This window comes from Bradysia coprophila, unplaced genomic scaffold, assembly GCF_014529535.1.
Source record: "Bradysia coprophila strain Holo2 unplaced genomic scaffold, BU_Bcop_v1 contig_494, whole genome shotgun sequence".
Classification (NCBI taxonomy): Eukaryota; Metazoa; Arthropoda; class Insecta; order Diptera; family Sciaridae; genus Bradysia; species Bradysia coprophila.
Window position 1 is genome coordinate 410,639 of NW_023503746.1, and position 27,277 is coordinate 437,915.

General features: G+C 37.0%; 3 protein-coding genes across 4 annotated transcripts; 1 reads left to right on the plus strand and 2 right to left on the minus strand.

The window, feature by feature from the left end:
* Nucleotides 1–1,936: 1,936 nt before the first annotated feature.
* LOC119082809 (acyl-coenzyme A thioesterase 9, mitochondrial-like) lies at nt 1,937–5,764 on the plus strand. The gene is made up of 9 exons (XM_037192457.1): nt 1,937–2,151; nt 2,223–2,296; nt 2,666–2,780; nt 2,858–2,988; nt 3,047–3,162; nt 3,226–3,448; nt 3,518–3,724; nt 3,786–3,867; nt 3,926–5,764. The coding sequence occupies exons 1-9, from the start codon at nt 2,060–2,062 to the stop codon at nt 4,272–4,274; spliced, it is 1,389 nt and encodes a 462-aa protein (XP_037048352.1). The 5' UTR covers nt 1,937–2,059; the 3' UTR covers nt 4,275–5,764.
* Nucleotides 5,765–6,930: 1,166 nt separating this feature from the next.
* LOC119082810 (organic cation transporter protein) lies at nt 6,931–18,066 on the minus strand. 2 transcript variants are annotated; one of them, XM_037192458.1, is made up of 15 exons: nt 17,845–18,066; nt 17,710–17,799; nt 10,669–10,864; nt 10,363–10,603; nt 10,039–10,300; nt 9,646–9,977; nt 9,441–9,571; nt 9,272–9,383; nt 9,105–9,207; nt 7,796–7,804; nt 7,628–7,728; nt 7,518–7,568; nt 7,428–7,457; nt 7,260–7,370; nt 6,931–7,192 (listed from the first exon to the last, which is right to left on the minus strand). In XM_037192458.1, exons 3-15 carry the CDS (start codon nt 10,824–10,826, stop codon nt 7,115–7,117), a joined length of 1,719 nt encoding a protein of 572 aa, XP_037048353.1. In that variant the 5' UTR covers nt 10,827–10,864; nt 17,710–17,799; nt 17,845–18,066; the 3' UTR covers nt 6,931–7,114. The 2 variants fall into 2 exon arrangements, with proteins under 2 accessions (XP_037048353.1, XP_037048354.1); XM_037192459.1 differs by lacking the exon at nt 7,796–7,804 and having other exon boundaries at nt 17,845–18,065.
* Nucleotides 18,067–19,959: 1,893 nt separating this feature from the next.
* On the minus strand, nt 19,960–22,090 carry LOC119082811 (la-related protein 7). Its single transcript, XM_037192460.1, has 3 exons — nt 21,751–22,090; nt 21,504–21,685; nt 19,960–21,309 (listed from the first exon to the last, which is right to left on the minus strand). Exons 1-3 carry the CDS (start codon nt 21,905–21,907, stop codon nt 20,023–20,025), a joined length of 1,626 nt encoding a protein of 541 aa, XP_037048355.1. The 5' UTR covers nt 21,908–22,090; the 3' UTR covers nt 19,960–20,022.
* Between the last annotated feature and the right edge of the window lie 5,187 nt (nt 22,091–27,277).

The following is a 27,277-nucleotide window of genomic DNA, read 5'->3' on the forward strand; positions in this document are numbered from 1 at the left end:
CTCTGTTTGCGGGATTTCTCTCTGTTTATTTACATTTTAACAAAACTTTTTTCAGTTGATGACGTTGATGACCATGCGCAGCTCATTCAATACGCTCTCACTGTGTCAATGTGTCATATTCTCTCAATTCTCTCTCATAAGAGTTTTCTTGGGTCTGTTCCATTATTCGCGTGATAAATGTCTGATGATCTTCTACTTCAAATTTTGTTTTGTTGTTCATTCCAAGGCCATATGCATTTTCAAATTACTGTCAAATTTCATCCATAAAGACTCATCAATATTTATAGAGAAACTGATCTCTATAGTTGAAATCGTGTTCGTTCGGTCAGTGAAAATACGTGTTTACACTTGCAATTATTATAGTCCAAGTGGGTCCCGCTTGTTTTCGTGTATTTCAGTGTTTATATACGTTGGATCGGTGTGGGGTAATTTGGCACACGGTGCTAAAACCAAGGCTGTATACTTTGGGGAGGTCACGCAGACCGCCATTTTATTAGATACGCGGAAACACACCGGTTCTGATGACTTTACATATACAAAAAATTCACCACATCATCCAGACGACGAGAATCATCAGAGTAGGTGAATTTTTGTATGAAATCGGCCATTTTATCATCAACTGTGGTGTGTAACCCGCGTATCTGTATCTGCGTGACCTCCCCAAAGTATACAGCCTTGGCTAAAACAACGCATTTTTCAACTACGTAAAAGGTGAACTCGCACACGATTTTTCGATACCAAAATTTTGTAAAAGGAGTCATTAGGTCGATGACATGGCTAAAAAGCATTTGCAGCAATAAACGTGCATGTGCGAGTTTACATTTTACGTAGTTTAAAGTGCGTTTTTTTGGCACCGTGTGCCAGATTCCCCGATGCCGTTGGATCTGCGTGACCTTTCCAAAGTTTACAACCTTCAATGAAAGTAAATGGATAGGTATGGCCAAACGTTCAAATTTGCTCTTGCCAGAGCACATACGGATTTGCATGGCGCCACCTCAAACGAACTCATTTCTAGTGCAAATTTCCACTAGAAATGAGTTCGTTTGAGGTGGCGCAATGCAAATCCGTATGTGCTCCGACTTGTATGGACTGGCCATACCTACTTATCTACTTTCATTGACAACCTTGGTTCAGTAATCATTCCGAGGCATTTTCGAGGCTTCTTATTAACGTTGAACGACCGAAAGGGTGAATGGAGCCCACATCAGTCTAGACAAAAACATCTATTATCGACAACGACGACAATTATATAAGCAAAAGCTGCAATATCTTGCGACTCTTTCTATAGCAAAATGTACGTGAAAACCAATGAAGTAATAGAGTTTTTGGACCAAACACAAAAAGAAACTTTAAACAGTAGACGTAGCAGATTCAACAATTCCAACCGTGATATGCGTTATTATTTATGACATCGAGTGCAAAGTACTTTATTAGGCTCTAGATTTGTAATTATGACACCATGCCGAATAATACATGCGTGATTCATGTGATGTTAAAACCGTATACGTACTGATTGCATAACAGGACCAGGTGATTAACAAATTTCGGTTATATCTGAGCAGAGCCTAATTTTGGTAACGTCGATGTTCCCAGTCAATAAACAGCTTCCCACTCTACACTAAGCATATTCAAATTTCGCGCCAAATTGTTATTGACTTTTCACTTCAATGACTTTTAAAACTCTCGAAAAACCTGTCAAATGTGCATTTTTAAAACGAACCAGCTGTAAATTTTAAAAAATTGGCCCAAGGACCGATAGTAGTTGTAATATAGTAGTTGTAATCTAGTATCTAGTCTTAGGAAAGTATTAACGCAGCGCAGATTTTGTCAGTTTATCAGAAAAGACTATAATGTCTGTGGGAGGACGGTGAGGACTATTTTGAACTTGTAAATTGAACGAGCTCTGCCCTGCTATAACTTACTTGCGGCTTCGTCCGGGTACAAAAGTCAAAATCCAAATTCCTAGCTTTTGAAGACATTAATCAGTTTTTGGATTTTCAATAAATAAAACGGGTTTCCCCATTCTTAAAACAATCGTGTCGCGAAATCAACACCAAAAATGTCTCGACGATTGCTTCAATTCACTGCAAAAAATTGCATTTGGTCGCGTTATTCGGCTCAGTCAACAATTGCCAAAAATAGAAATATTTTGTACGAGACAACTATACTCGAATGTTTGATTTTTCGCTAATCTAATTGATTTTGTAAAATGTTTTTAACAGAAACTCACAATGGGTTCGGTGTATGAGTGAGGATACCAAACGTACGGACGCTATTGCTGGAACTATCAATGAAGGTAATTAAATTGTAATTCATAAATCCATCCGTGACTCAGTTGTCTGTTATTTAATGACTTCATCATTATAGTCGGATTTTGCATAAATATTCATTGTGTTAGTGCGATGAGAAGACGAGTTAATCGCGATCTCTTTAATCTGCTTAAGATAAAATCTGTTTGTGTAAACGGAGACGGTTTGGACTTTAATCTATTAGATAGGTAGTTGGTGCCTAGATTAGTACACATTCACATACATTTGAACCTTGTATGTGGAGTGCTGTCGAATAGCTGTACAAAAGTCAATGTTCAATGTTGACCGTTATGTAGCGTTACATTCAGGTGGTGCACTATTTGTTAGTGAATTTCTTAAGGTCCGTTCCTTTCCAGTGAAAAGCCAAATCGTCAAGAAGTTGGGAATCGAAGTCAATTATAGTCCCCTAGTTCGATCCAGGGAGCATCTTCTTGCGTACGAACCGAAAACTGTTGCAGATATTCCACCCAGGTAATCCACTGAACAACAAAAATCTGAAAAACATTTCCTCGCAACCATCGTGTCCATAAATTCCATTACTTCCACAGGTCTATGCAAGACAGCTTCACATCAGCCATAATACCGTTAAGCACCGACAAGGTCCTGCAGGATAAATATGTCACATTTTTGGGTCATGTGCGGCTAGGCCGTTTAATGGAAGACATGGATCTGTTTGCAGGTAGACACAGACTTGACATCCAATAATATTCCATCAACAAAACGGATTCCTTTTTCAGTGTGGGTGATGCATCAGCACGTCAAAATGCCAAATTTAGACCCAGACATACCGTTGCCGTATACATTCGTTACGATTCTTGTGGATAAAATATCGTTCACGGACTTGGTCCCGAAGGTGAGTGACGTTTTTCGGAATGAGCTTTGCTCGGAACTTGATTTTTTGTCGTACAAAACACAGCCCGACTCCGATATACGATTGTCAGGACACGCCAGTTGGGTGGGAAAATCATCGGTCGAGGTTGTTGTTTGGTTGGAACAGAAATTCCAAGGCCAGTGGCGTAAATTGACCCGTGCGCTGTTTTTAATGGCATCACGAAATGCAACGAATACCAAATCGTTAACCGTTAACGAACTGATACCAGCTACGGAGGAAGAGAAGGCGATTTACTCTGGAGGAGAAAGTAGCTAAGAGAAAAGAGATTTCCATTGATCGAACCAGTTTGCTAAGATTTGCGCATTTACTTTCACAGTACGGAAGAGGAACCGAATCATCAGACAAGAGCAATCACTGTTCAATCAAGAACCGAATGACAACGAACAAAAACTAATTCACGACATGTTTGTGTCGACGATCGACATGAAGAATGTGACATTCAACAAGCGAATTCTGCCGACGGGTGCAGTTTGGATGGAGGATGCTACCATATCGAACATAATATTCTCACATCCGGAAGATCGTAAGAGTTCATGGGTGCGTTCAGTGGAGTTAGATTTTATCAATTGTTTCGTTGTCCGTAGGCAATGCTCACAACACGGTGTTTGGCGGATATCTCATGAGAAACGCGTTAGAACTCAGTTGGGCATTGGCCTATCAGTTCAGGTATGACTCAATTTGAATGTGTATTTGATGCGCTTCTTCTCACACTAACCCTTCACAGCAAATACCGACCGAAACTGGAACACATCTCTGACATTCGATTCCTGAACAAAGTACAAGTCAGCTCTCTACTGAAAATGCACGCGCATGTAATTTACACCGAAAAGAACTACATGGAAATTGTGGTCGCCGCCGAAGTATTCGATGCGTCCACCGGCAGTCATTCCACCACGAACGTTTTCTATTACACCTACTCGAATAACGTTCCGGTACCGCAAATTATTCCGAAGACTTACCATGAGGCGATATGGTATCTGGATGGACGAAGACATTTCTATGCTGCGATGGGTTTGGACGACAGTCGACAGGATCCTAAATTTCAGGGTATAAGACCACCGTCAGGATCGTAAGAATGTGTGGTGTTGTGTGCTGTGGGTCGAACATCGGATATAATTATTCAAAATTCGTGGTGGTTTTGCTGGTTTAAAGGAAAGGACATCCAATTGGGATCTGATGTAACAGAGTGGTTGTTTCGGGCAATATAGTTTTTAAGGAGCTTAAAGTAGAGTTCAGTTACAGGGCCTATCGTTGGGAATTTATTTCCTTAAAATTCGTTAAATTCTTGAAAATTAGGAATTTTAAGGAGTTTTCAGGAATTAATCTGGTAAAAATAGGCCCTGGTTCACTGATGTTATAGTATACCGTGCCAAATGGGAACTCAATTTCTTGGCTTGATAGAAATTTCTCGATGCAGATTTGGACCACAAACAGTAGAGCTATGAGTACAGAGCACACCTAAATGTGCCCCCATCATAACTTGTTTCAGCTACAGTCAAACAAATAATTGAGATGGCTATGCGATCGAGTGTTCTGAGTTCAAACAACCACTCCATAATCTTACATTAGTCGAGTAAATTATGAAATTTTCGAGAAATTCTTTAATCCGGTATCCCTCTGTATATCGGGGCCTATTTTTCAGGGAATTAATCTCCGGAAAATTCCCTAAATGTTCTGTCACGTTTTATCATTAGATCAACGAGTCTCCGCTGTTTTTATGACCATTTAAGTTGTTTTTGAGGAAGATCGATTACATTCGGATGGTATTTAAAGAAAGCCAGTATGGGAGGTGCGGGAAAAGTAAGAAAATAAGTAGTTTTGATTGCTTTCTCGCCAATAGCTACTGTTGTACAAACCCGATTTTCTTAAAATTTAGATAATTGAATCTGCCTGTTTTTCAAAAGTTTATCAAGCTCCGGATGTTTTCGTTCACGCGATACATAAAATTAAAGGAATTGACGATACGAAGCAAAATATTAAATTTTTATGAAGATCGGGTTTGTTGTACAATAGTTGCTATTGGCGAGAAAACAAACAAAACTGCTTATTTTCCTACTTTTCCTGTTTTTCCTGTATTTATAGTCAGTCTCATTTGTAGTCAATAAATTTTGTCCAAAACCTTGAGCTACCAACACTTTGTTAGACCAACTGCAACGCTTGATTTATTTATTTAAATTTTTATTTTATTACCCTTTAACCATTCGGTTCGTGATTTGTTTAATTTGTACGAAAATATTGCAAAAATTGCATAACTCACAGTCTGGTCTACCACATTGTCTTTTACTTGTTAAATGTTGTTTTATTTGCATTGTATTTAAATGGATATTAATATTTACCTTTTTTATCGGAAAAATCTTGATCACGTGTCGAATAGCAGGTTTATTGATATTATCTATTAGTTTACCACTTTAATCTTTATGGAAGTGATTCTAATGTACCTTTTCGATCATGCTTTTATTACTTAAAACATTTTACTTAATAGCTTTATTTTATGATAGTTTTGTTGAAATTTACTCTTTTTTAAATTATTTTTATTCGAAAATTGTTTTATGGTCGTGCAATTGATGAGAAAATATAAAAAAAATCTTTTGATTTTTGTAGTTTTGATAGTATTAGGCTCTAGGCATCACATCATCATTAATCATCATCAATTACTACCTTATGTCATAGTATCTAGATAGACCTATGCTTAAAGTTAAGGTAATGTCATTGCTGGACTAGATATTTCTCGAATCGCCTTTTGAATTTACATATGAAAAATGGTAATCGTTTACAAATGTAACGGGCCCAGGACCTATTTTTTAGGAATTTAATTCATACTTCTGAAGCATAGGGCTGCTCCCAACATCAACATAAAAAATATTTGCAGGCAGATGGTATCAAAAGAGGGTTTGAATTGAATTTTGTTCGTTCAGACAGTGGTGTAAAACACACAACACTTGCACGTGTACGTGTGTATGAAGAAGAGGTTTTTATAGAGTACTGACACTGGACAGTGTATCGAACCATTTTTGGCACTATAAAAAAATCTGTAAAATTTTCAATAGAAAACAGTACTCTATTTGGCAACTGTCATTAGAAGCAGTTTTGCTTGAAGTGCGTTGCTGAAACGAAAAATCAAAGCTGATGGCGATGCCACCATGCTGGAACAAATATGAAAACCGTTGGCTACTCAACCGTCATTTGTTCGGATCGGGAAATTTGTTTGAAATTTTAGGAATTTGTAAGAATTTAATTCCCAAAAATGGAAGCGGACGTTTTCTGAAGTGTGATTCGAGTAACCCTCTACTATTGTCTCTTGTCTCGTTACTACCTGAAGTGTAGGTTTATTTTTGGGACTTTTATTACTGAAAACTCCGAATAATTTTGAAAAGTTCCAAAACGCTCCGTAAATATTCCGAATTTTTTCTTTGAGAATTTTTTGGAACTTTTCTAAATTATTTGAAATTTTCTAAATTAAAAATTTCAATAAAAAGCACTGGCCTGAAGTTATAATTTCCGGAAACTTGTGAAACTTAGATTTATGCCGATATTTCACATTTGATCTAGAAACCTAGTCCATTCGAGAGTCCATTACTAAGACCTACTTCGTTTAGCGGGATTTTTTTCTTCAAAAACTTAACCTTTAAAGTTGAAGTTTAAAGTCAAACATCTCGACAAGCCTTCCGCCGCACATTGTCTTAGTGGTTGTCGATTTATAGATTTTCAGATAAAATGCCGTTCCGTCACTCTGTTATTAAAAAATGTGTATTTCTATTCGGTTATCAATCACAAGCACATAAAAAAAGGAAAATCTGTTTCAAGTATACTCTAGAAGATTGATTAAAACGAACACACCGTAAGAGATTGTACAAAATTACTAGCACCATTGAGCACACAATTTAATAAAAAAAAATCTAAATTCGGTGATTCATCAACTTGCCACACTGCTTACTCCAATCATCGCAATATTATCATCTCGTTTCTCACCCAATCGTTCTGCCTCCTCCACCTGAAACAAAATTAATTTTGAGAAAATAACACTGGAAAGAGGATCGAATGTCGATACGACGACATACCGTGTCTGGTAATTTTTCGCCCAACGTTTCAGGCAATAATATGGCCAAAATTCCACCGACAAACGAAACTGATCCAAACAGTAGCAATGGCAGAGGTTTATAGAACGAATCCTAAAGTAAAAAGAATGAGAATAATCGGAGGTAATTCGTGTGACTTTCTGATCATACCAGAAGCGGCACAAATGGAGCCAAAAGTGCCTGGAGAACAGAAAAGAAAATCAAGAAATTGAGCTTTAATGTAAGTTACAATCAATTTACCCCGACTCTTGCCACAGTTGACATTGTACCAACGCCACCACTTCGAATAATCTGAATGGGATCAAGTTATCAAGTTATTTGACTCCAATGGCAAAATTAATGTTTATTACCGTCGGCAACATCTCTGCAGTATGAACATAGACGATTGTAAACGACGCAGTGATTCCCATTTTTCCAGTAAGGAACAGTAGAATTAGCAGCCAATGCAAGTCTTAAGGAAAAGATGAGTTTTCGATTTTATAACGAAAGAGTGGTCACTACACTTCAATTTGATTTACCTTTTTCAACTAAACATTACGGTTGGGGTACAGACATATTTAACAAATATAAAGGAAAAGACTAATGAGATTTTCAAAAGGTCGAATGTTAGTTTTAGGAGTAACTGTTATGGAACTATAACTCCTTCGTTCAATGCAACTCATTCTCACTTAGTATATATACAACGGTGGAAGTTATAGCTCCAGAACTGTAATTACAAAAATGGACTGTGTGACCGAGAAGTGACGCACTTCTCTTATGAGTCCTTTTTAATTACGCCCAACACCTCATACATCGTGTGTAAAGACTTTTCGGAAACGTTCTGCTCCAGCAATAAGGGAAGATTTTCACAATTTTCGTTACAGCAAAGGTCAATCAAATTCCAACCTAAGTTTGCTTCACTGGATTTTCAGCCGGTTCACTCATACAAACAAAATGATTTAAGTGTGATATCGCCAAATCTTCAGGTGATTTTTGTAACTTTAGGAACAAGCTGTCTCCGTTTTTAATGAGTGAGATAGCTCGTTGGATTCGTCTTTCAATTCTAGGATACAAGTATCTTTCACTTTTTCTAAAAAAAAAATGTTTTCTGTGAAAAGCGTTCAAAAGTAAAGACATGTCAAAGGGCACCGAAAACCGTTTTTCGGCAATAACTCAAGAAAAAATTATTTGAAATCGTTGTAATGTTGTACGAATGTCGGTCTTGGAAAGATCTACAGGTTCGTTTATATGTGGAACGATAGTGGGTGAGGCCAGCTACAACACCCCATACTCAACTCAGTTCCGTGGAACATCGAAGCTGCAGAGAAGGCGGACTCTCCGAACATTCACTATATTTTAAGTCATACCTCTCGTAGATCTACTAGCACCAAGTGGTGCGTATACTCCACCTGTAGATCTTTCCAAGGCCGACATTCGTACAGCATTACAACAACTTAAAATAATTTTTTCTTGAGGTATTGTCGAAAAACTGTTTTCGGTACCCTCTGACAAATCTTCTCTTTTGAACGCTTTTCACAGAAAACAATTTTTTTTAGAAAAAGTGAAAGATACTTGTATCCTAGAATTGAAAGACGAATCCAATGAGATGTCACTCATTCAAATCGGAGACCGCTTGTTCCTCAATCACCTGAAGATTTGGCAATATCACTCTTAATAGTGCACGTATGCATTCGTGTGGCAGTATAAACACGAACATCCAGTTTTGTTTGTATCATCACAAATTGTATGAGTGAATTAGTTGTAAATCGGCTGAATCAAATGTACCTCCACCAATGATTCCTATCAAACTATCGCTTGGGCAGATAGTAAGAACTTGTGAGATCTTACCTGCTGTTACGAATGCACCACAGACGCAAGTTATGCCACATATCAGCAACGAGCCTGATAACGAGAAACGACGTCCTAATTTGTTCATAGCTATCCAAGCCAACTGAAACGGAAAACAGCGCAACTTTTTATTTATCAGAGACAAATCATTTCTGCAATCACTCTACCGTTAATCCGGGAATTTCGATCAGACACACCAAAATGAAATTGAGATATTTGTTGCCGCTCAAATTTTGTGAATTTAATGAGAGTCCGTAGAAAACGAAGGCATTCGTTGCCCTGGTGAAATGAAGTAAGTTAAGCTCAAGTAGGACAAGTTCAGGCAATATTTCTTACCAAATGTAGAACAGAAACACGCACCGCAGAATCATCTTTCTCGATCTAAGCATCTGCTTCACATTGTTCCACACCTCGTATTTCAACTTCTGCTTCTCCAACTCCACTGTATCAATACCCTTGCATTCATCCTTCGCAATGTAATTGAAATGCAAAATTAAATTGAGAATCGAATTGTCAACATTCTAACCGACACTCCACTTACATTCACGTGACCATTTGCGTTCGATGGAACATGCAGTGAAAAGTTCTTTACAATACTATCCGACAGGGTGATGCCATTAACTTTGGCTGCCTTTTTAATGATTTTAGCTGCCTTTGCTGTTTCTCCTCGCGCCAGAAGCCATCGAATCGATTCCGGAATGATCCAATAGTAAAGAGCGAATATCAATGGTGGTGCCGCAACGGCATACTGTACGGTGACCCAATCAGTGCATAACCATGCTATAGCACCGACCATCGCTTCTCCAACGGCATAAAAATAATTCAAAACAACTCCCGACATTTCCCGCTTTCGGGCACCAACCATCTCGACACCTAATGGGGAGAACTGCATTGAAATACTGCCCAACGATAAATAAACTGACATAGTACTGACCAATAATAAAAGCTAAGGGATACACTCCCGACGTTCCCACCGCGTTGAAAAATGCAAACACTGAAAATGTGATGTAGTCTTTGGACAACGCCTGACCAATGCCAGTCACGGACATAAATAAAATGCAAAATATGAAAATCAAACGTCGACCATATTTATCAGCCAAGAAGCCGAACAGGCCTGATCCCACGACAATACCAGAGAAGTGCAACGTTCCGATTAGCGCTAACCGCCACAAATTCTCCGAGCATGTAATTTTCCACTGTGGTAAAAGATCGCGGTCAAAAAATGTCGACAAGGTTTAAGGAAATCACAAATATTTACGTCATTGACAATTGTGCGTTCGTTGGGATCGAACACCCATTCGTTGCACCTGACTTGTTCATCCGAAAACCACTCGGCAGGACATTCATTGCTTGAACCGTTCGATGTTGTTCCGATAGCAAAACGCAGACATTGTTCGGGCTGAAAAATTCCACTAACCGTAGTACCGGGAACAGCATGATGAACCCAAGGTTCATCGTAAACGGGTTTCTCTACATTTTCGCATTCTGGCACTAAACATCTGCTCATAAAATTCGTTGCAATGATCGACCATGAATTCGCTATAAAATTTCAGTAAATCTGTACCTATAGTTGGGACTGCCAGCTGTGAACACATACGACAAACTGTTTGCAGCAGCAAAAATTACAGGTAAAGAGAGCAACAGAAAATTGGTTTGCTGATAACGGCCGAATTCTCCTATTTCATCCAAAACCAGATCAAAGTTCGTGTCCTTATCGTTCATTCTCTATGTGTATACGCTCAAGTGTTACCGTCTTATATCTGAAAAACAATAAAATTGTTACATTGTTAGCGGTTCAGGGTCGCATTTTTCTCGCTTTCGATGTTGATATTGATGGTTGTGGAACGAGACAAGCGCTTGTCATTAAAGATGATAAATTTCTTAGGATTTATCACTTTTCAATACGGATCGTCGATGTGCTTTGCATTTGTGCAATATTATACATGCAATTACGACTTGTTTATTGTGATGACTGAGTGGATTGTTATCAATAGTATGGCAAATTGATATTGCTATTGCTGTTGAATGCATTGTTTAATTGCATTCAGGTTAGAAACTTGCAAGATGCGGATATTTGTTGGATGTCTAATTAATAATGATGAGCTCAAGCTTCAATGGGTGGTGTCATTCATAAAAAACGTTGGATTGATTGTCTTGTTTTCATTGTTCACTACCCTCGTGTGTCCATTTCTCTTAGACCCGTTTACATGCCTCAGAACCGTAAATGAGCGAGCTTTGAGATTTTTCTCGGGTTTACATCTCTTTGAACAATAGTGAATGTCTCTTACGATTGCCACCGTTGAGTATAATTCGGTGGTGGAATAGTTATGTATGACCCACTTGCACACAGCTTGTCTCTCGAGAAAGTCAGCGAAAGTTTTACTTTCGTCACTGAGTTGAGGAAATGATCTTTTCCCAGCGTAGGCGATAAAAAAATCATTTTCTTCCCTCCGCTGAAACTTCGGAAGCCTTTGTTGTGAAGAGCGTTGTCGGGAGAAAAGAAGAAAATTGTAATTTTCTCGGGTGTTTTGTGGCCCTTGTTGAACAAACAACTAGTTCTTAACTGAGTGACGAAAAGCGTGCTATAAAATTTTTGTTTTCACGAGTGGGAATGTTATGGTACGCCCCAAAGGAATCGCTGTACCGACTTCGTGAAAATAAAAGTTGAGAAGCACGTACAGTCAATGTCAGTAAAATTTAGACAATAAATTGGTTCAGCTGGTCCACTTATACAAACAAAACCACCCGAGTGTAACTATTTCAACCGTATAAAGATGTATGAGTGGGCCAGCTGAAGCACTTTTATGTGTAAATTTCACTGACGTCGACTGTAGACGAACGTGTTAACGCAACGTGAATGCGAAGCTGCTTGTAATCAACCAATTTCCAAGCAATCACGTAACGTTACTATTGTTTAATTGACTCGTCGCTAACTATATTCATAATTTATGCATTGGGATTTATCGGAATACATCCCAACACACCATCATTTCGTCGTATTGTATAGCGTGACGTTCATTAATTAAATGTTATTGACAATATCATTCATTTTTTTATACATTTACTGATTAGCACTTGCTGCGTTATTGAAACTCATTCCTGTTATTATAAAATTAAGAAATGCATCAATTTTTCGATTGAAATAAATATGTGTAACAGTCATGATGGTATATTATACTTGATGTGTACTAATTGCCGTTCATAATTCGTAAATATTTCCTTGTTTTTTGTAGAGCACTTATTATGCTATAAACATAGCACTGTGTAGTGTACACTTATACTTAAATACCACTAATTTAACTGGCAAATCAAAATTTGTATTTGTCTATACCAGGGCCTATTTTAAGGAAATGCAATTCATTCAATTGCCGATAATTCCTTTCAAATCTCAAAGATTCTTTAAATCCGGAAAATTCCTATGAATTCTCGAACATACCTTAAAATTTCCAAAAATTCCTAATTTGCTCGAAAATCCCTAGAATTCTCGAAAAATCCCTAAAGATTCTAAATTTGGCTCTCTCAGATGGTTAACTCAACAACTCAACAGGTTTTTCAATATGTATCCTTAGAAGAGAATAAGTAGAAAAAATCCATTAAAATAGGCCCTGGCCCATCCATACAATAATAATCTAAAATTTCATTATTTATCTTATCAATGCTACAAGATTGCGTTTAATAATGTTTCATTGCGGTGTGGACGATTGTAACTCAATTGATAAAATCTTTTTTAATTGAAGATTTCATTAATTAATAACCAAAGGCAATAAATTTTTTACGAATGTGCTAGTACCCCTATACATTACCGATTCGAACAATCTACGAATGATGCGCTTTAAATTGGAAAAAGGTCGTTGCGAAATGGGATTCTCTATTAGATCTATTGGTTTTATCGGACCATACAGAATTAATCGTTTAGAGAATGACGTTAGGCGAGCCGGTTATTATCATCTGTTGTCGATAGCGACGGCAAAAATTAATCGTAAAAGCTTAGAAATGTGGTTTTTTATAGGAAAATGTATGCCAAGCCAAATGAAGTAACAGATTTTCAATCGATCAGAAATGCTTAGATCAAGTGAAGTAATAGATTGGACAATGTTATTCTTAAAATTGGTATAATTTCCATCTGTTTAAAGCCTGAGCTAAGGGATTAATAAAATTTATCGCATACGCGGTGTGATTCCCCGAAAAAATTATTCACCTAGGATATATAAACAAACATTATACTTCTGTAAATTGTCAAAGTGTCATTCGCATATCTTGTTGTCTCGCTTTCGCTTATGCGATAATATATATTATGCACCTGTTGCCAAGATTGGTATTTTGACGTGTAGGACATTATTGCACTAGCCGAAGGCGTGGGCCATAATGCCTACACGTCAAAATAACAGTCTGGCAATAGGTGCATATCATATTTTATCTGTCGAGAACAGATATATCGAGATAAACAAAAACTCCCTAGAGGGATAAGCTCGAGATTATCGTTCTAGACAGATAAAAAAGAATATGCACGTATGACAAGCCGTCTCGGCAAGCCTCGACCGCTTTGTCATACGTGCATAATATTTATTAAAATTTGTTTTTATTTATTTGTTCGAAGAAGTTTCTTTTTGTTTAAACCGACTATATGACTTAATGCGTTAAGGATTAGTTATGAGAGGGAAAAGGTATTTTTTATGTTAAATCTGTTAGCCTGTTAGGCGAAGTTGACTTACCACACAGAATGGGACATTAAAAATGCATAAAGTATTAAGCAGGTAAATTCAATACCCAAAGTGTCTGACAGTGATGACTGCCACATAATAAATTTCTTTTTTCTTTTTTAAATCAACACCAAAAATTTTCTGGTTAAACATATACAATACGAACAACAACAACCGTTCAACGACGAACGACCTTTCAATTAAAAATACTTAAAAAGCGTCGCCGAAAGCGAGCCGCAAAACAATTAAATTTCATTGAAATTTCTTTTATCGAATTCATGATCTTTATCAGAATGCACGCAGCATCAACTAAATTCAAAATATTTGTTTTTATTGATTCGCTTTGTCAGCACTCATGAGATTGAAATTCTTTGTAGTCTTTCTGTCTATCTATCGATAAATGCTTATCAGACAATGCCGATACAAAGGAATATTTAATTCTACTTAGATGCTCTATGGCATCTAAAACTAAAACTGAAAATTGAAACAATAAGAATTAGTATACCCATCTGTTGCTCTGATTGGAACAGTTAAAACTATGGTTCTTAGCTAATAAGATAATAAGATAATAAGATAATAAACCTTTTGTAAATTGATGATGCGCAGTGAAAAATTTCCACGATGATTGTTTGATCAGCTTTTTTCAAGTATTTCTTAGCAAACTGCTGCCCCGTAGGACCACGTATATAGTGCGTAAGTAAACTTAGTGCGATTACATGTAGCTAGAGCAAGATGTTTATACTTGTAAATTTATAGTTTTCCGTTTGAAATTTGTACAGAATGTACACTTCCGCAGTTTACTCGAAGAATCTATAGATCATTAAGGACTGACCTAAATATGCCCAATTTCTACCATTTCCCACCATTTCGATTATCAACTTCGTCATCAACTTCGAATTAAATCAGTTACAAACGACACATTAAACCTTAGACGAACCAGTACTTCGTGCGGGGCTAAGAACTATAAATTGCTACCTTAAGATGTTATAGAATACGAAATGAATTGATTAAGTGATAAATGTAATTAACGCCTAATCGATGGTGACATAACATATGTCTTTTTAACTGTAGAAACCATTAATTGAATTGAATCATTGAGAGTAATTTCTATTCGATTTTATGTGACATAGAAAGTATCTGAAAAATGAAATGAAACAAAAATTGATTTTACAAATTCCTTTTATGGTGGAGGGTTCTGTCGGTCAATGAATCAAACAAAAGCGACAAGAATAAATATCAAGAAGTTATCTAGAACTTGATATGTTAAAACTAATGAAGTAAAAGATTTCATATTAAAAAGCCCATCAAAAGTTAAAAAAGTTAAGAAACCAAATCTTTTAATTTAACTGATGCCACATGAAACCAATATATAATGTAAAACAACCACTTTAGTTGAAACTCTTCTCGTTGCTCTTCATTGTACAGTGAAGTAGTGAATTGAGATATTTATATTTACACTAAATGAACTCAATTTTTTCTTTCTTTCTTTCATTTTTCGTTAACCTGATTCATTTATAAATTTAGAAAATCTATTTTTGACCCGAGAAGTGCAGAAAAAATTATTATTTTTTTCAATTTTCGTTTAGCATTCAGCAAAATCGATGGTCATTGGTCCACTAATTTCTATTTGAATTTTTCTTTTGGTTCAATGACTTTCAACCAGAGAGAGAGAGAGAGAAAGGCAATGAAGGCTTATACTATTCGCAGCAGTTCACAGGGCACCCTAACAGTCTCATAGTCGAAAAGTTTTATTATCTGGAATTCTAAAGCATCAGTGGATAATAACGGTTAATAGCAGATTACGTCCTGTAGCTGATAGAAAATGGATATGAGGGTGAATGTGTTGCCGAGCCCTTGACGACGGACACATTTACCAGAGTGATTCCATGTTCCATCATAATTTCATATCGTGCGCTATGTTACGCAAAAAAGCAAAACAAATGTTAATATCATCAAAATATTGTCCTATTTATCTCCGTAATGAAACAGTGCGTCGAAAACCGTACTTTCCATGTTTCAAGCACTACTTTCGACGCCCTCAGCATGTAATAGTATTTTACATGCTACATGCGTCGAAAACCGTACTTTTCATGTTTTAAGCACATTACATAACTCGGGATAAAAATGAAAAGTCTCGTTTTCGTGTGTTTATTGACCTCGGCTTCGCCTCGGATCAACAAAATTCACACGAAAACTCTACTTTTCATTTTTATTCCGAGTTATGCAATGGATTTTACATTCTGAGGGCGTTGAAGGAAGTGCTTGAAACATGAAAAGTACGGTTTTCGACGCATGTAGCATGTAAAATCCATTACTCAACTCGTGATAAAAATGAAAAGTCTCGTTTTCATGTGTTTATTGATCTCGGCTACGCCTCGGATCAACAAAACTCACACAAAAACTCTACTTTTTTAAATGACTATTATGTCTAGGACTAGAAAGGTGACAATTAGAGTTTTCTTGTGATTTTTGTTGATGCGAGGCATAGCCGAGGTCAGCAAATACACGAAAACGAGACCTTTCATCTTTTTAGTCCTAGTCATGTAATGGATTTTACATGCTGTGGGTGTTGAAACACGAAAAGTACGGCTTTCGACGCATGTAGCATGTAATATAAGATTATGCACCTCTTGATAAAATTGTTATCTAGACGGGTGGGCATTGCTGGTCGAGCCGAAGGCTAGAACCGAAATGACCACACGTCAAGATAACAATTTTATCAAGAGGTACATACACTTTTTTATCTGCCGAGACAATACTCTCACTTATCAAACAAACTTTCAGCTCTCTGTGTCAAATTCACACCTTATTCCTTTGAATTTTACATTTCGAACGCTGTAATTTACATGTAAATTCCAAAGGCTACTACCCTAAAAGTAGTGTGTTTGCTAGAGAGAGTATTGGCCGAGAACATACTGAGATAAACAAAAATGCTCAAGAGGGATAAGTGGGAAATTATTGTTCTAGGCAGGTAAATGACTATTATCAATCTGTTAAAAATAATTAGACCAAAGGATTGGAATTAATAGACTCGACAATTACACCGGCGATATGCATGTCGTTTGTGAAAAATATATAATTGGTTGTCGGCTATTAAAGTCACTAAAAACGAATCGACCAGAGAATTCAAATGTTAATTGGATTGAAAATTTCTAACAGACCGACCGCCATATATCCTTTGCTATAAAAAGTGAATGCATCAATTATTTCTCATTTCAAATCATTTCCATTCAAGGTCAAAACATTCAATGAAAATCAATATCAATAATATTAGTTTACAACCGGCTACTATCGACGATGGTACCAATTTTTACCTGAGTCATTCAAAGTGTATGTGTGAAATTCGCAGATAATTTTAATGTTATTCAGAGATGATGTGTTCGATTGCTACGAAACAATGCGGACTATTACATGCATGTGATGACCGTACAGTTTTAAGTCAATCAATCACAATTGAACTACTTTGGTACAGGTAAACGAATTATCTTAAGTAATCGTTTCGATTAACATTCGGTATACGCGGTAGATCTACTTTGTTCGAACGTGGCATCGGTAATTAACATTTTTATTTTTTAACTTGAAATGTCTATTTACATTTTATCGGGCTGACCATCATCATTATCATCATCATCTTCATCATTCTTTGTTATGCGTAAAACTTCCCATTGACACTGTCTTTGTGTGGCGAAAAGCGGCACGGAAAAAATGATTGAATCAAATTGACAAACAATAAGATAAACTCGACCAAGGAAAAACTTATTGGAGAGTTGAAACAGATGTGAGCTGAGCACACACATCTCACACATTATCTCTCTAATAATAGATTATTTATTCAGTCCATCATGCAGTTTAAATTAGAGTAGGTAAAATTCACAACAAATACTTCATCACATAAATTGACGTACCAAAATAGTAGCAATTTCTATTTACAAACATTCAATTGACTTGTGAATGTTTTGAAGCATTTTTATTGCGTGCGTTTGTTGTTGCTGTTGCTGAAGAAATAAATCGATTAAAATGTCAAGGTATTTAATCAACACAAAGTTTAAATTCGGTGAGCCTGAGCATCAATTTATTGTTCACGTCACATAATTCAATTTTTTTTGTCTTTGATAATTTATCACAACCGCCGCTAAAATCACACTGAACCGAGAAAAAAAAGTGTTTGTCGTGATTAGAACAGGTACAAACAAAGCTTATTGAATGAATGAAAAATAGTAATGACAACCGCGCAAACTCTCAGTTCATCACTGACTGAAGTTTTGGAAGGCAAAATGATCTGAGCCAAGTCTTCGTTTATTCATGAAAATACATTCACAGACGATTATTGAGAAACAATTCATGTATGAGTGTATTGTTGTTGGAGATTCATGTCCGTCCATCGGTAAACACAGAGAGTGAAAGTATGCATGAGTGTATGTAAAGTAGGTAAAAATAAGATTGTAATTTACACCAGTCTTCTACTATCATTTACTATTTTTTGTAACGTGTCTGCAACGATGTACCTTACCCGAGGATATCAGATAACGAAAGTGCAACGTCACAGTTTCGTTGCCTTTTTTTAAATTTGCAAAACATATGTGGCAATTGGTCAGTCGCTTTTTTTTCACGTGTATGAGGCTCTCTTAAGAGGTTCTATTTTCTTATACCTGAGCGGTGCGGTGATAAGATTTTTGAAGGTCAGCCACTTAATAAATCTTGTTAAACAAGACATCAGAAGAAGAAGAATCGAGTAAAAAGACGTCCGCATATTTCAGCTTTTTTTAATAGATGGTAGGATACACTGAGGCAAGTTCTTGTATGGAGAACCCGTTTAAGATAGAGACAACACAATTTTTGTGATAGCACAAATTATTTGTGCTGACACAAAAGTCCTATTTGGCTCAGTTTCAGTAAATTTGTTCGACCAGAAATTTTTACGCACAGTTTTTGCTGTAGTTCCGGTAAATATTCAAGATCGCTGACAGAATGGCGCGAATTCTCTATGGTTAAACAAATCGCTTCTTCTATGTATCCCGTAAACGGTGAACACGGTAAACATGCATCAAAAAATCGTTTTGCTCAACCCTTAGTCTGGTTTCCGATGTCGGGGTGCGAAACTTTCCGAACCGGTTTTAGTGTAAACCTTAAAAGTGATATCGCCAAGACTTCAGGCGATTGGGGAACAAGTGGTCTCCGATTTTAATGAGTGATAGCTCTTTGGATTCGTCTTTCAATTCTAGGGAACACGTATCTTTCACTTTTTCGAAAAGCGTTCAAAAGTAAAGACATGCCAGAGGGCGCCGAAAACAGTTTTTCGGCAATAACTCAAGAAAAAATAATTTTAAATTGTTGTAATGTTGTACGAATGTCGGCCTTGGAAAGACCTACAGGAAGAGTAGACACACTGGCTGGTGCGAGTACATCCACGAGACTTATGACTAAAATATACTAAAATATAGTGAATGTTCTGAGATCTTCCCTGCAGCTTCGATGTTCCACGGAACTGAGCATGGGGTGTTGTAGCTGGCCTCACCTACTGTCGTTCCACCAGTACTTTTGTGCTGCAAGCCTACAGAAGTCTTGGAAAAAAGTTGGTGCGGAAATGCAGATTTTTTCCTTCTTTCTGGGGCTCTACAGCTGGAACAGCATCTGGAACGGTACTACGGCAGTCATTTTTTATCGTCTACTATTCTTTTACTTTATCAATTGAAAAACGCTTCGCTGTGTCGCGAATTTTATGTTACAACAGATCCGATGTTAGTAATATCAAGAGAAAAATGATTTAATTTTTCTAGGAGGATTTTAGTCAAATAAAGTGATGGCGGCGTGTAGCACATGACCTCAGGAGTCCGGAACAATTTAGATTAGTTTTTTAATTGGACCAATATTTGCTACGCGACAGGAGTTTGGAAAAACGATATGATCAAGTGGAAGCAAATTTTGGAAAATTCACAGAGTTAACCTGGGTTCCCTTGAAAGTGTACCGGAAAACAGCTAAGTTTGCATTCAAACTGGCCATTTCTAAATCAAATTTGACGCTATAGGATGCGTTGGAAAGGTGGTGAATAGTTCTTTCCAATAATAAGTTACCTTCAGTGTATAGACTTCCTTCGTAATAAATTCGTAATTCAGAGCTGCAATGGACCGGCATTCGAATGAAAAACTCACTGCAAAGCTATGATTACAATTCTTTATACAAACGTGAACATTGAACACAATTCCTTCGACCACCCAATTCAATCATCGAATCTTACATGGGTTGCAATCACTTTAGCGAGCTTATCACGTCCTCTCTTTGTGGCCACTTTAACATTTTTGCTAATTTTATTCTTCCAATCCACTTCCATTTTGCGCCAATAATCGCTCTCATTGTCACCAGTCAATATTTGGCATCTCTTCGGGGCGCAATGTTTGATAAGAGTTGGTGCCGATCGTGATTCATCCACACGAACAACCGCCGCTGTTTGGGCTTCATCGATGTCGATGTACTTGACGTAGGATTGAGCTCGTAAGTCCCGTTTAAATTCGGCAACGTCCGGACACGGTTCATCGAAGAATACTTTAACGATGACACCGGCTGCAAAGGTGAACAACGGTGTCTTGATGGATTGAATTTTGCTGTTGACGACCTCTTTGCCGTCCTCTTTGTTAGCATTGTAGAAATTGATCTTTCTGGGATTTTGGACAATTTTCTTCAACGGTTGAGCTGGTGGCACTTGCTTGGTCGATTTAAACGTTTGTTTGAACAGTTTGCGTTGTTGACGCTGTTCGTTCAGGTATTTGTTTCGCAGACGTTTCCATTCGATTTTCGTGCAAATTCTCAACGATCGGACAGATTTCAACGGTGTACTGATTTGGTTAGCGGCTCGTTTGTTCTTCACGCTGATCTTCCGGTGCCGATTCTTACTCTTATGATTTTCACCGACATGTTCGTCCAGTTCTTTGTTATCGGAATCGTGTTCATCCTCATCATGATCCTTCGCCTCAGCATCTTGTTGATCCTCCGAATCGTGTTCATCCTCGTCGTGCTCCTTTGCCTCGGCATCGTGTTGATCTTCCGAATCGTGTTCATCTTCATCCGGTTCTTTCGCATCTGCGCCCCGTTCCTCCGATAACTTCACCTTTTTGACGGGTGGTTCATCCAAGTTGTCCGAATGCGTTTCACTCTGTTCATCCACATTACTGGCCACGTCTTCGCCACCATCGTCTTCTGTTAAAATGGTTTTCTTCGGCTTCGTGGGATTTGCTTGGGCAGCTTGCTCAGCCAAGGCCTGTTGTTCTTTCAGATAAGATATGATGCTGGACAGATTCTCTGGATCACTTTCCATGTTGAGCAGCCCACCGAATTTCTTGAACGCGTTTATTGTCTTGATGACACTGGATATTTGTTCGAACTCAACGAACGCAAATTCCTTTATTCGTTGTGACGCACGGTATTTGGGGAGCGAAACGTAGGCGACTGGTCCGTATTGCTCGAAGCACGTTTTCAACCATTCGTGGGTCGTTGATAACGGTAACGATTCCTACAATGAATTGAAAGAGAAAGGCACAAATCGATTGAAATTCCTTAGACGGAAAGCACTCGGGCAATTTTGCGTTGATGGGATCGACAATTATGCGGCGTTTTCAATTGTAATCAGATATTCACCACAGACTGAGCAATGGAAAACGCAGCATAATTGTCGATCCCATCGTGTGTTTGTCGGCTTTAACTTACCACATAGATTGTACGCTCATCGACATTAGTGCTTTCGACGATTGGCGTTGTGCGGCAAACTGTGCGTCGGTCGTCAGACAATTTCAAAAATTCAGATTTCAATAGGGCCTTCGCTATGTCCTCCACTGAGTCGACATTGTTTTTGATTTTATTGAAATTCATGAACACCTCCAATGGAACATCTACAGGGATAAGACGAGATTGTTTTGCCTCGAAATCAAAATAAAAAAACTTGAAATCAACTCACTCGGATCATTGGCGATCAATTGATTCAAAAAACGGTCTTTCGTCAGATTGGCATCGCTGAAATAAAATTCCATCTGCTGGCGAATTTCGTTGATTCGTTGCTTCTTCCGTTTACGAATTCTCCGTGCCTGCTTCGGTTCAACGTTTTGCGTTTCCATGATTTAGAAATTTTTCGTTCGATTAAATTGTAACGTTTAGCGGTGTCTTGTTTGTGTTGTACAACACAGCGGCTTTTGAGTCAACAGTCGCTGATGACAGTTTCTCCTCCTAATTTCCTGCCACCAAAGTAGGGAGTGACTTTAACAAATTGGTTGTATACAATTTTGGCGTTCACAGCTTCTTAAGAATAAATCGTTTCAGTGGAATGTCAAGCTAATTTGTTTTCCAAAACTAACCGAATGAAACCCTTAAACACAAAACTGTCACAATTGATGAAGCGCCAATGAAAATGTCATGACATTATAGTGACATCTATCGGTTCGACGTAGAAGTGTGAGGAGTGTGTCCGAAAATGTTTTGAATTTACGTGGTTCGTTCAAGTTAAAGCATAAACTAAAGGTAACCATAACTTTTATTATGACATGAAGTCTGTCAAAGCTGCTATATGGCCTTCATATTAAAATAGTGATGCTCTCCGTGAAAAGTTAACATACGTGCAACTCGACAAACTTGTCAGTCAGAATCTTGTTTCATACATTTACAGTCTCGTTAGTTTTAGCAGTTCTATTTATTTTGATGCTTTCAGGCCAATGACGTTTTTCCCATGACTTGACCTCTTTGCATGAAAAGTTGTGCACGTATCTGTTGTGGACCGAAGAATTTAGGCAATTTTGCGAGTTGTATCCCGAACGAAGGGAGATCAACAACAGACACGCATCAAAAACTTTCACGCGTTACAAAAATGCTTTTACGTTTAAAGAATGCCTTAACGACGCAAACGGACAAAAAAAATAGTCCGTTCTTCTTAAGTTTTTCTCAGCAATCGGTATGCCAAGTTTCAAGTCTATAGGAGTTTTATTGAGAGTAGAGAGACGGTATCGGGTAATCTGGCACACGAAGCCAAAATATGACATTCCTAAAGTCCATTTTTCACAGTCTCGCACACGCTAATTTAATGCTATAAATGTTTGTAAACTCTGTCACCAACTTAATTATCCCTTTTACGAAATTTTAGTGAAGTAAAATTGTGTGCGACTTCACCTTTTACGCAGTTGAAAATTGCGTTATTTTTGCACTATGTGGCAAATTACCCCACGCCGCTCTCAACTTTGATGACAACTGGAGAGCTGCCTTGTTCTTATATAAATGTACAAAGTAGAAGCTACACGAAAATGGTTATAATTAGATCCAATTTAGATACCGTCACGTCATACGTTATACAAGGTTAAATTCGAACAGTAATCGAAATACAAAAACAGAAATAAATAACTGAAAGTTTGCAACGATGATTTTACTGAAATTTACTTTTGAATTCAAATTACAATTTTATTCTCCAGCAATGTCTATATCTAATGGTGCACAGACAAAAATATGGGATTAGAATTTTTAGGTCCGAGGGGATTACTTTAAAAAAGTAAAAAAAGTAAATCTTCGCCAAAAATTGAAAAAAATGTAATTCCATCAGGGATTAAAAGCAGGCCTAAACAATAATATTGGGGATTGAATGATGATACTACTGCTTATTATTTTCCGTTTATAATTTGATTGTCTTGAAATCACACTTTTGAGTTAATTGAGTTCGAACACGATTTACGAGCAAGATACGGTTTTGTGAGAAAAACTAATTTGGTCTTAAAATGTTGGATTATTCTGCCTTACGATACCAGGCTCGGAATAAAAATTTTAAGTCGGTTTGTAAAGATACTAACAGATTCAATAAATCATTAAATCAATGTAAACATTACAAAGATAGTATAGATATAGAGAAATTCTAGATCGAAATTGGCAGGAAGGCCAATTTTAGCAGCGAACTATCCCCATTAACACGGGAAACCAGACATTTTTGAATTTAAACGGTTAAATACTTATAAAATATGGTAAGAAAACTTCAGAAGAATATAAAAATGAAAATCATGAAAAAATATTGAGGTTTGAAGTGACGATCTTGAAACAACGGTTCACAATAAGCCACGTTGGGATTAAGAACAAATTGCAGCAGTGGTAAGATCTTAGACTGAAGTGCAGGAGGCCCCGGGTTCAAATCTCGTCAGGTAAATAAAAAAAAAATTTCTGTTTAATGAAAACATTTTCTCATTCCAGATTCACAAAAAAGCTTCTTCTCATATCAGACGTTTAGATAAAAACTATAATATCACAATATCCGTAAAAATCGTTTTTTTAATTTCATTTTCTGAAGAGTAGGAAGGGTTAAGAATATTTTTTTTATTGCATTACAAATAAAATTTAGATCAGATTAAAATGAGTAAACTAGTAAACAAGCGTCAAACGTTAGGGCCTAAAAGATTAAAATTTAATTCCTCTCGGGATTACTCATTTGGGGATAAGTTCAAGTAATCCCTGAGGGGATTAAATTTAAATTCTAAAAAAGATTATTTTTATCTGTGTATAAAGAGAATTGCAGGCGCAAATTGACAACAAGTGGCAACTAATCGTTCGGAATGGAAGAGAATTGGGGAGGCCAACGTCCAGCAGTGGACAGAAAAAGGCTGAAAAAGAAGAAGAAGAAGAATGTCCATAAATCACAGGTTTAACTGTTTCATAAGGAAACTAACAAACGTATCGTAGACTTCTAAAATAAAACCTTGCCAATAACAAAAGACATCCCGAGCTACACTGTCAGTTGGGGACAGTAGTACATTATGCATTGGAGTGTTAGCTTGGATATTTAATCATGCCCGCACGTTAGTAAGCAGGTATAACGCAGGTCCATTACCAAAAAAGTTTAAAAAATATTTTTTTGGGAACTAGAATATCTGGAATCTAGGAATTCATACGTTCACACGTTACTGCAGCTTCAAAATTGGCCGAGATATTGAACTTCGAAATATTGATTTTTGCATGAAAATAAGCAAAATTTCGTTTTTTCAGATAATTGAAATCGCCTACGTTAGTTAGTTAGTTACTTAGTTCCTATGGAAAAGTGGTTCCAGCAACTTCCAAACGTTTCTATAGATTTATCGCATACGGTGTGTGTGTGCATTGTGCGCGTACACGACGTACATAAGAGTAAACAAATTTACCCTAGAGAGCTAAAGGTTTTGCAAGCAAAATTATATCACTAGAAAAAGAGATGTTTGCCTACTGCGATAATAGTACATTACTGCTAAAAGGCTGTATATAAGGCTTGCGCAAGTATTAGTACGAGTCTCTTATATACAGCCTTATAGCAGTAATGCACTATTTCCTGAAATTTTGGTTGTTGGCTAAAAGTAAGTCTCCACACAAATGCGATATAAGAGCCAATTTGTAAGTGTGTATGTATTGTTTATTTTGGTGTATGATATGGATGCTAATGTGGTGAAAGCTGTGTGTTGTTTTAGGATGTATTTCTTGTTGGAAGTTGTGGGGATTATTAAATATAACCTTCTACCAGGTCGGTTCCTAAAATTTGGGATGACAGATGATTTTGGATGGATTTTGGTTATTTTCGATATATGTGAGGTGTTCCAAGGTTGGTTCCTAACTTTTGGGATGACAGTAGATTCCTCTGGCACTTCCTAACTTCCATCGGATTTTTCGATGGATTTGGGTTATTTTCGATATAAGTCCTTGCCACTCGTGACGCAATTTTTTTTCTAAAATTTTCTTTCTTACATTTTTTGTTGATAGAACTTTTGCGTTGAGGTGCAGATTGCGTCACCCTCAGCGATATCAGTTATTTTGTAAGTAGAAACAAGGACTTGCGTCACACTTTCACCCTTTAGTGTTTTTTGGCGGATTAGAAGAAACTCGGGGGATTACAAAAGGAATAATTTAATGAAAGTGCTCCGAATCAATATCTACAATTTACTTCTTGTACTTACATGTGTGATGTGTCATTGCAAATTCACAATGACATTCTCTGAAAAAAATGACAGTGAGACATTTGAGATGTCGTTCACTGTACCATTATTCAAATAGATTCGATTGCTATGACCTAGCAGCTCTAACAACATGATGATTTTCGTATACCTCATTGAGTTACATATTTTTTTTTTAATTAAACAAATCTGTGCTCTGTGAGCAAAAAATTAGAAAAAGTGCAGGTCAAGTGTTGTTGATAAAAATAATCTCTAGGCTACATAATTGCATTGCAAATTTTCGGACAACAGTCAGTTTCTGAAATCTGTGCAGTGTAGAATTATAAGTCTAACAGAAAATGAATTTTCTATTAAACGGGCTGATTATAATCGCTATCACAATACAGTTAACAACGACGGAGAATATAAGTGAATTAGAAGGCACTACGTCGACAAGCATAAGTGAAGGATACGTGAACAACGACAACAACACGATATGTCTTACTCAGCTTCAAGTTGTACTATTAGAAGAGGCTTCGATCAAAGTGTCACTGGCAGAAATTGAAGAACAAAACTTAGAATTTCTATGGGACTTTTTGAAGAAGTTAAATCCACGCGTGGAACAACCATTAAAAAAAATCATCAAACTAAGTCTAGAGAAATATTTCATTGAAGCATCCAGATATTATGGTCCAGCTGAATTAAGCAGTTGCTATGAAAGTGGTTTCTTGAAATTGTTGAAGTTTGTGAATCAATCGTCAAATGCAAGTTGGAAACTGACCGGATATCAAACATTGTTTAATGAAATTACATTCAATACAACAACCAACCGCACGCTCCCTTTGTTTTTAAATTTACAACATTACATTAATCAAGACGAATCAATCAACACAGACGTAGGCTTTGAAACTTTGCTGAACGGCACAGAATGGATAATAGATGATCTGATTCAATCTTCAAAAAATTTTGAATCTAATTATGGGGGTTATGATTGTGGTGAGCCATTGGTTCATTTTGACTATTTGATGAAACGCATCTGTTCAACTCATCCAAATAAAATAGCGCAACTTTGGAAAGACATCATATTGCATGAATATTCCTTGGAAAAGCTTCTTCATTTTGTGACGGAATTAGAAACGAACAATCGATTGAATTATACATCACTGGCTATTACGACAATAAAAATGGAAATGAATGAAGCAGATTCTTATAGTTACAACGAGTTAAAATACAATAGGACGTGCTATCTACGCAGTCAATTGCATGCGAAATTAAAAACACTTCCAAAGAATGGAACTCTAAGGAAACTGTTGGGACATGACCAATTTTACATTAAAAATGTTTACGATCAGCAATATTTGGATATCACAGAAAGACATATTTTCATGAATTCAAGCCCGAATTCAATTTGGACAGTCCACATTTCACATTATCGATATCCAGATATGGTAAACATCTATGACAAAGATCGCAGGAAAATTGGAACGAAAAAATGTGATATCCACGAGGAGTGGTATCTAACGGGATCTGGAAATGGATCTGACGAAACATGGATTATTGAAAGTGTGG

Excerpts from the sequence above, each read along its gene's own strand:
- LOC119082809 (XM_037192457.1), top strand. The coding sequence starts at position 2,060 with ATGTCTCGACGATTGCTTCAATTCACTGCAAAAAATTGCATTTGGTCG. Across the intron at positions 2,989-3,046 it reads AGACATGGATCTGTTTGCAG|TGTGGGTGATGCATCAGCAC; the intron begins GTAGACACAGAC and ends TTCCTTTTTCAG. Across the intron at positions 3,163-3,225 it reads TCACGGACTTGGTCCCGAAG|CCCGACTCCGATATACGATT; the intron begins GTGAGTGACGTT and ends TACAAAACACAG.
- LOC119082810 (XM_037192458.1), bottom strand. The coding sequence starts at position 10,826 with ATGAACGATAAGGACACGAACTTTGATCTGGTTTTGGATGAAATAGGA. Across the intron at positions 9,384-9,440 it reads GTGTTTCTGTTCTACATTTG|GGCAACGAATGCCTTCGTTT; the intron begins GTAAGAAATATT and ends TCATTTCACCAG. Across the intron at positions 7,458-7,517 it reads CAACTGTGGCAAGAGTCGGG|GCACTTTTGGCTCCATTTGT; the intron begins GTAAATTGATTG and ends TCTGTTCTCCAG.
- LOC119082811 (XM_037192460.1), bottom strand. The coding sequence starts at position 21,907 with ATGGAAACGCAAAACGTTGAACCGAAGCAGGCACGGAGAATTCGTAAA. Across the intron at positions 21,686-21,750 it reads ATTGATCGCCAATGATCCGA|ATGTTCCATTGGAGGTGTTC; the intron begins GTGAGTTGATTT and ends TTATCCCTGTAG. Across the intron at positions 21,310-21,503 it reads ATGAGCGTACAATCTATGTG|GAATCGTTACCGTTATCAAC; the intron begins GTAAGTTAAAGC and ends AATTCATTGTAG.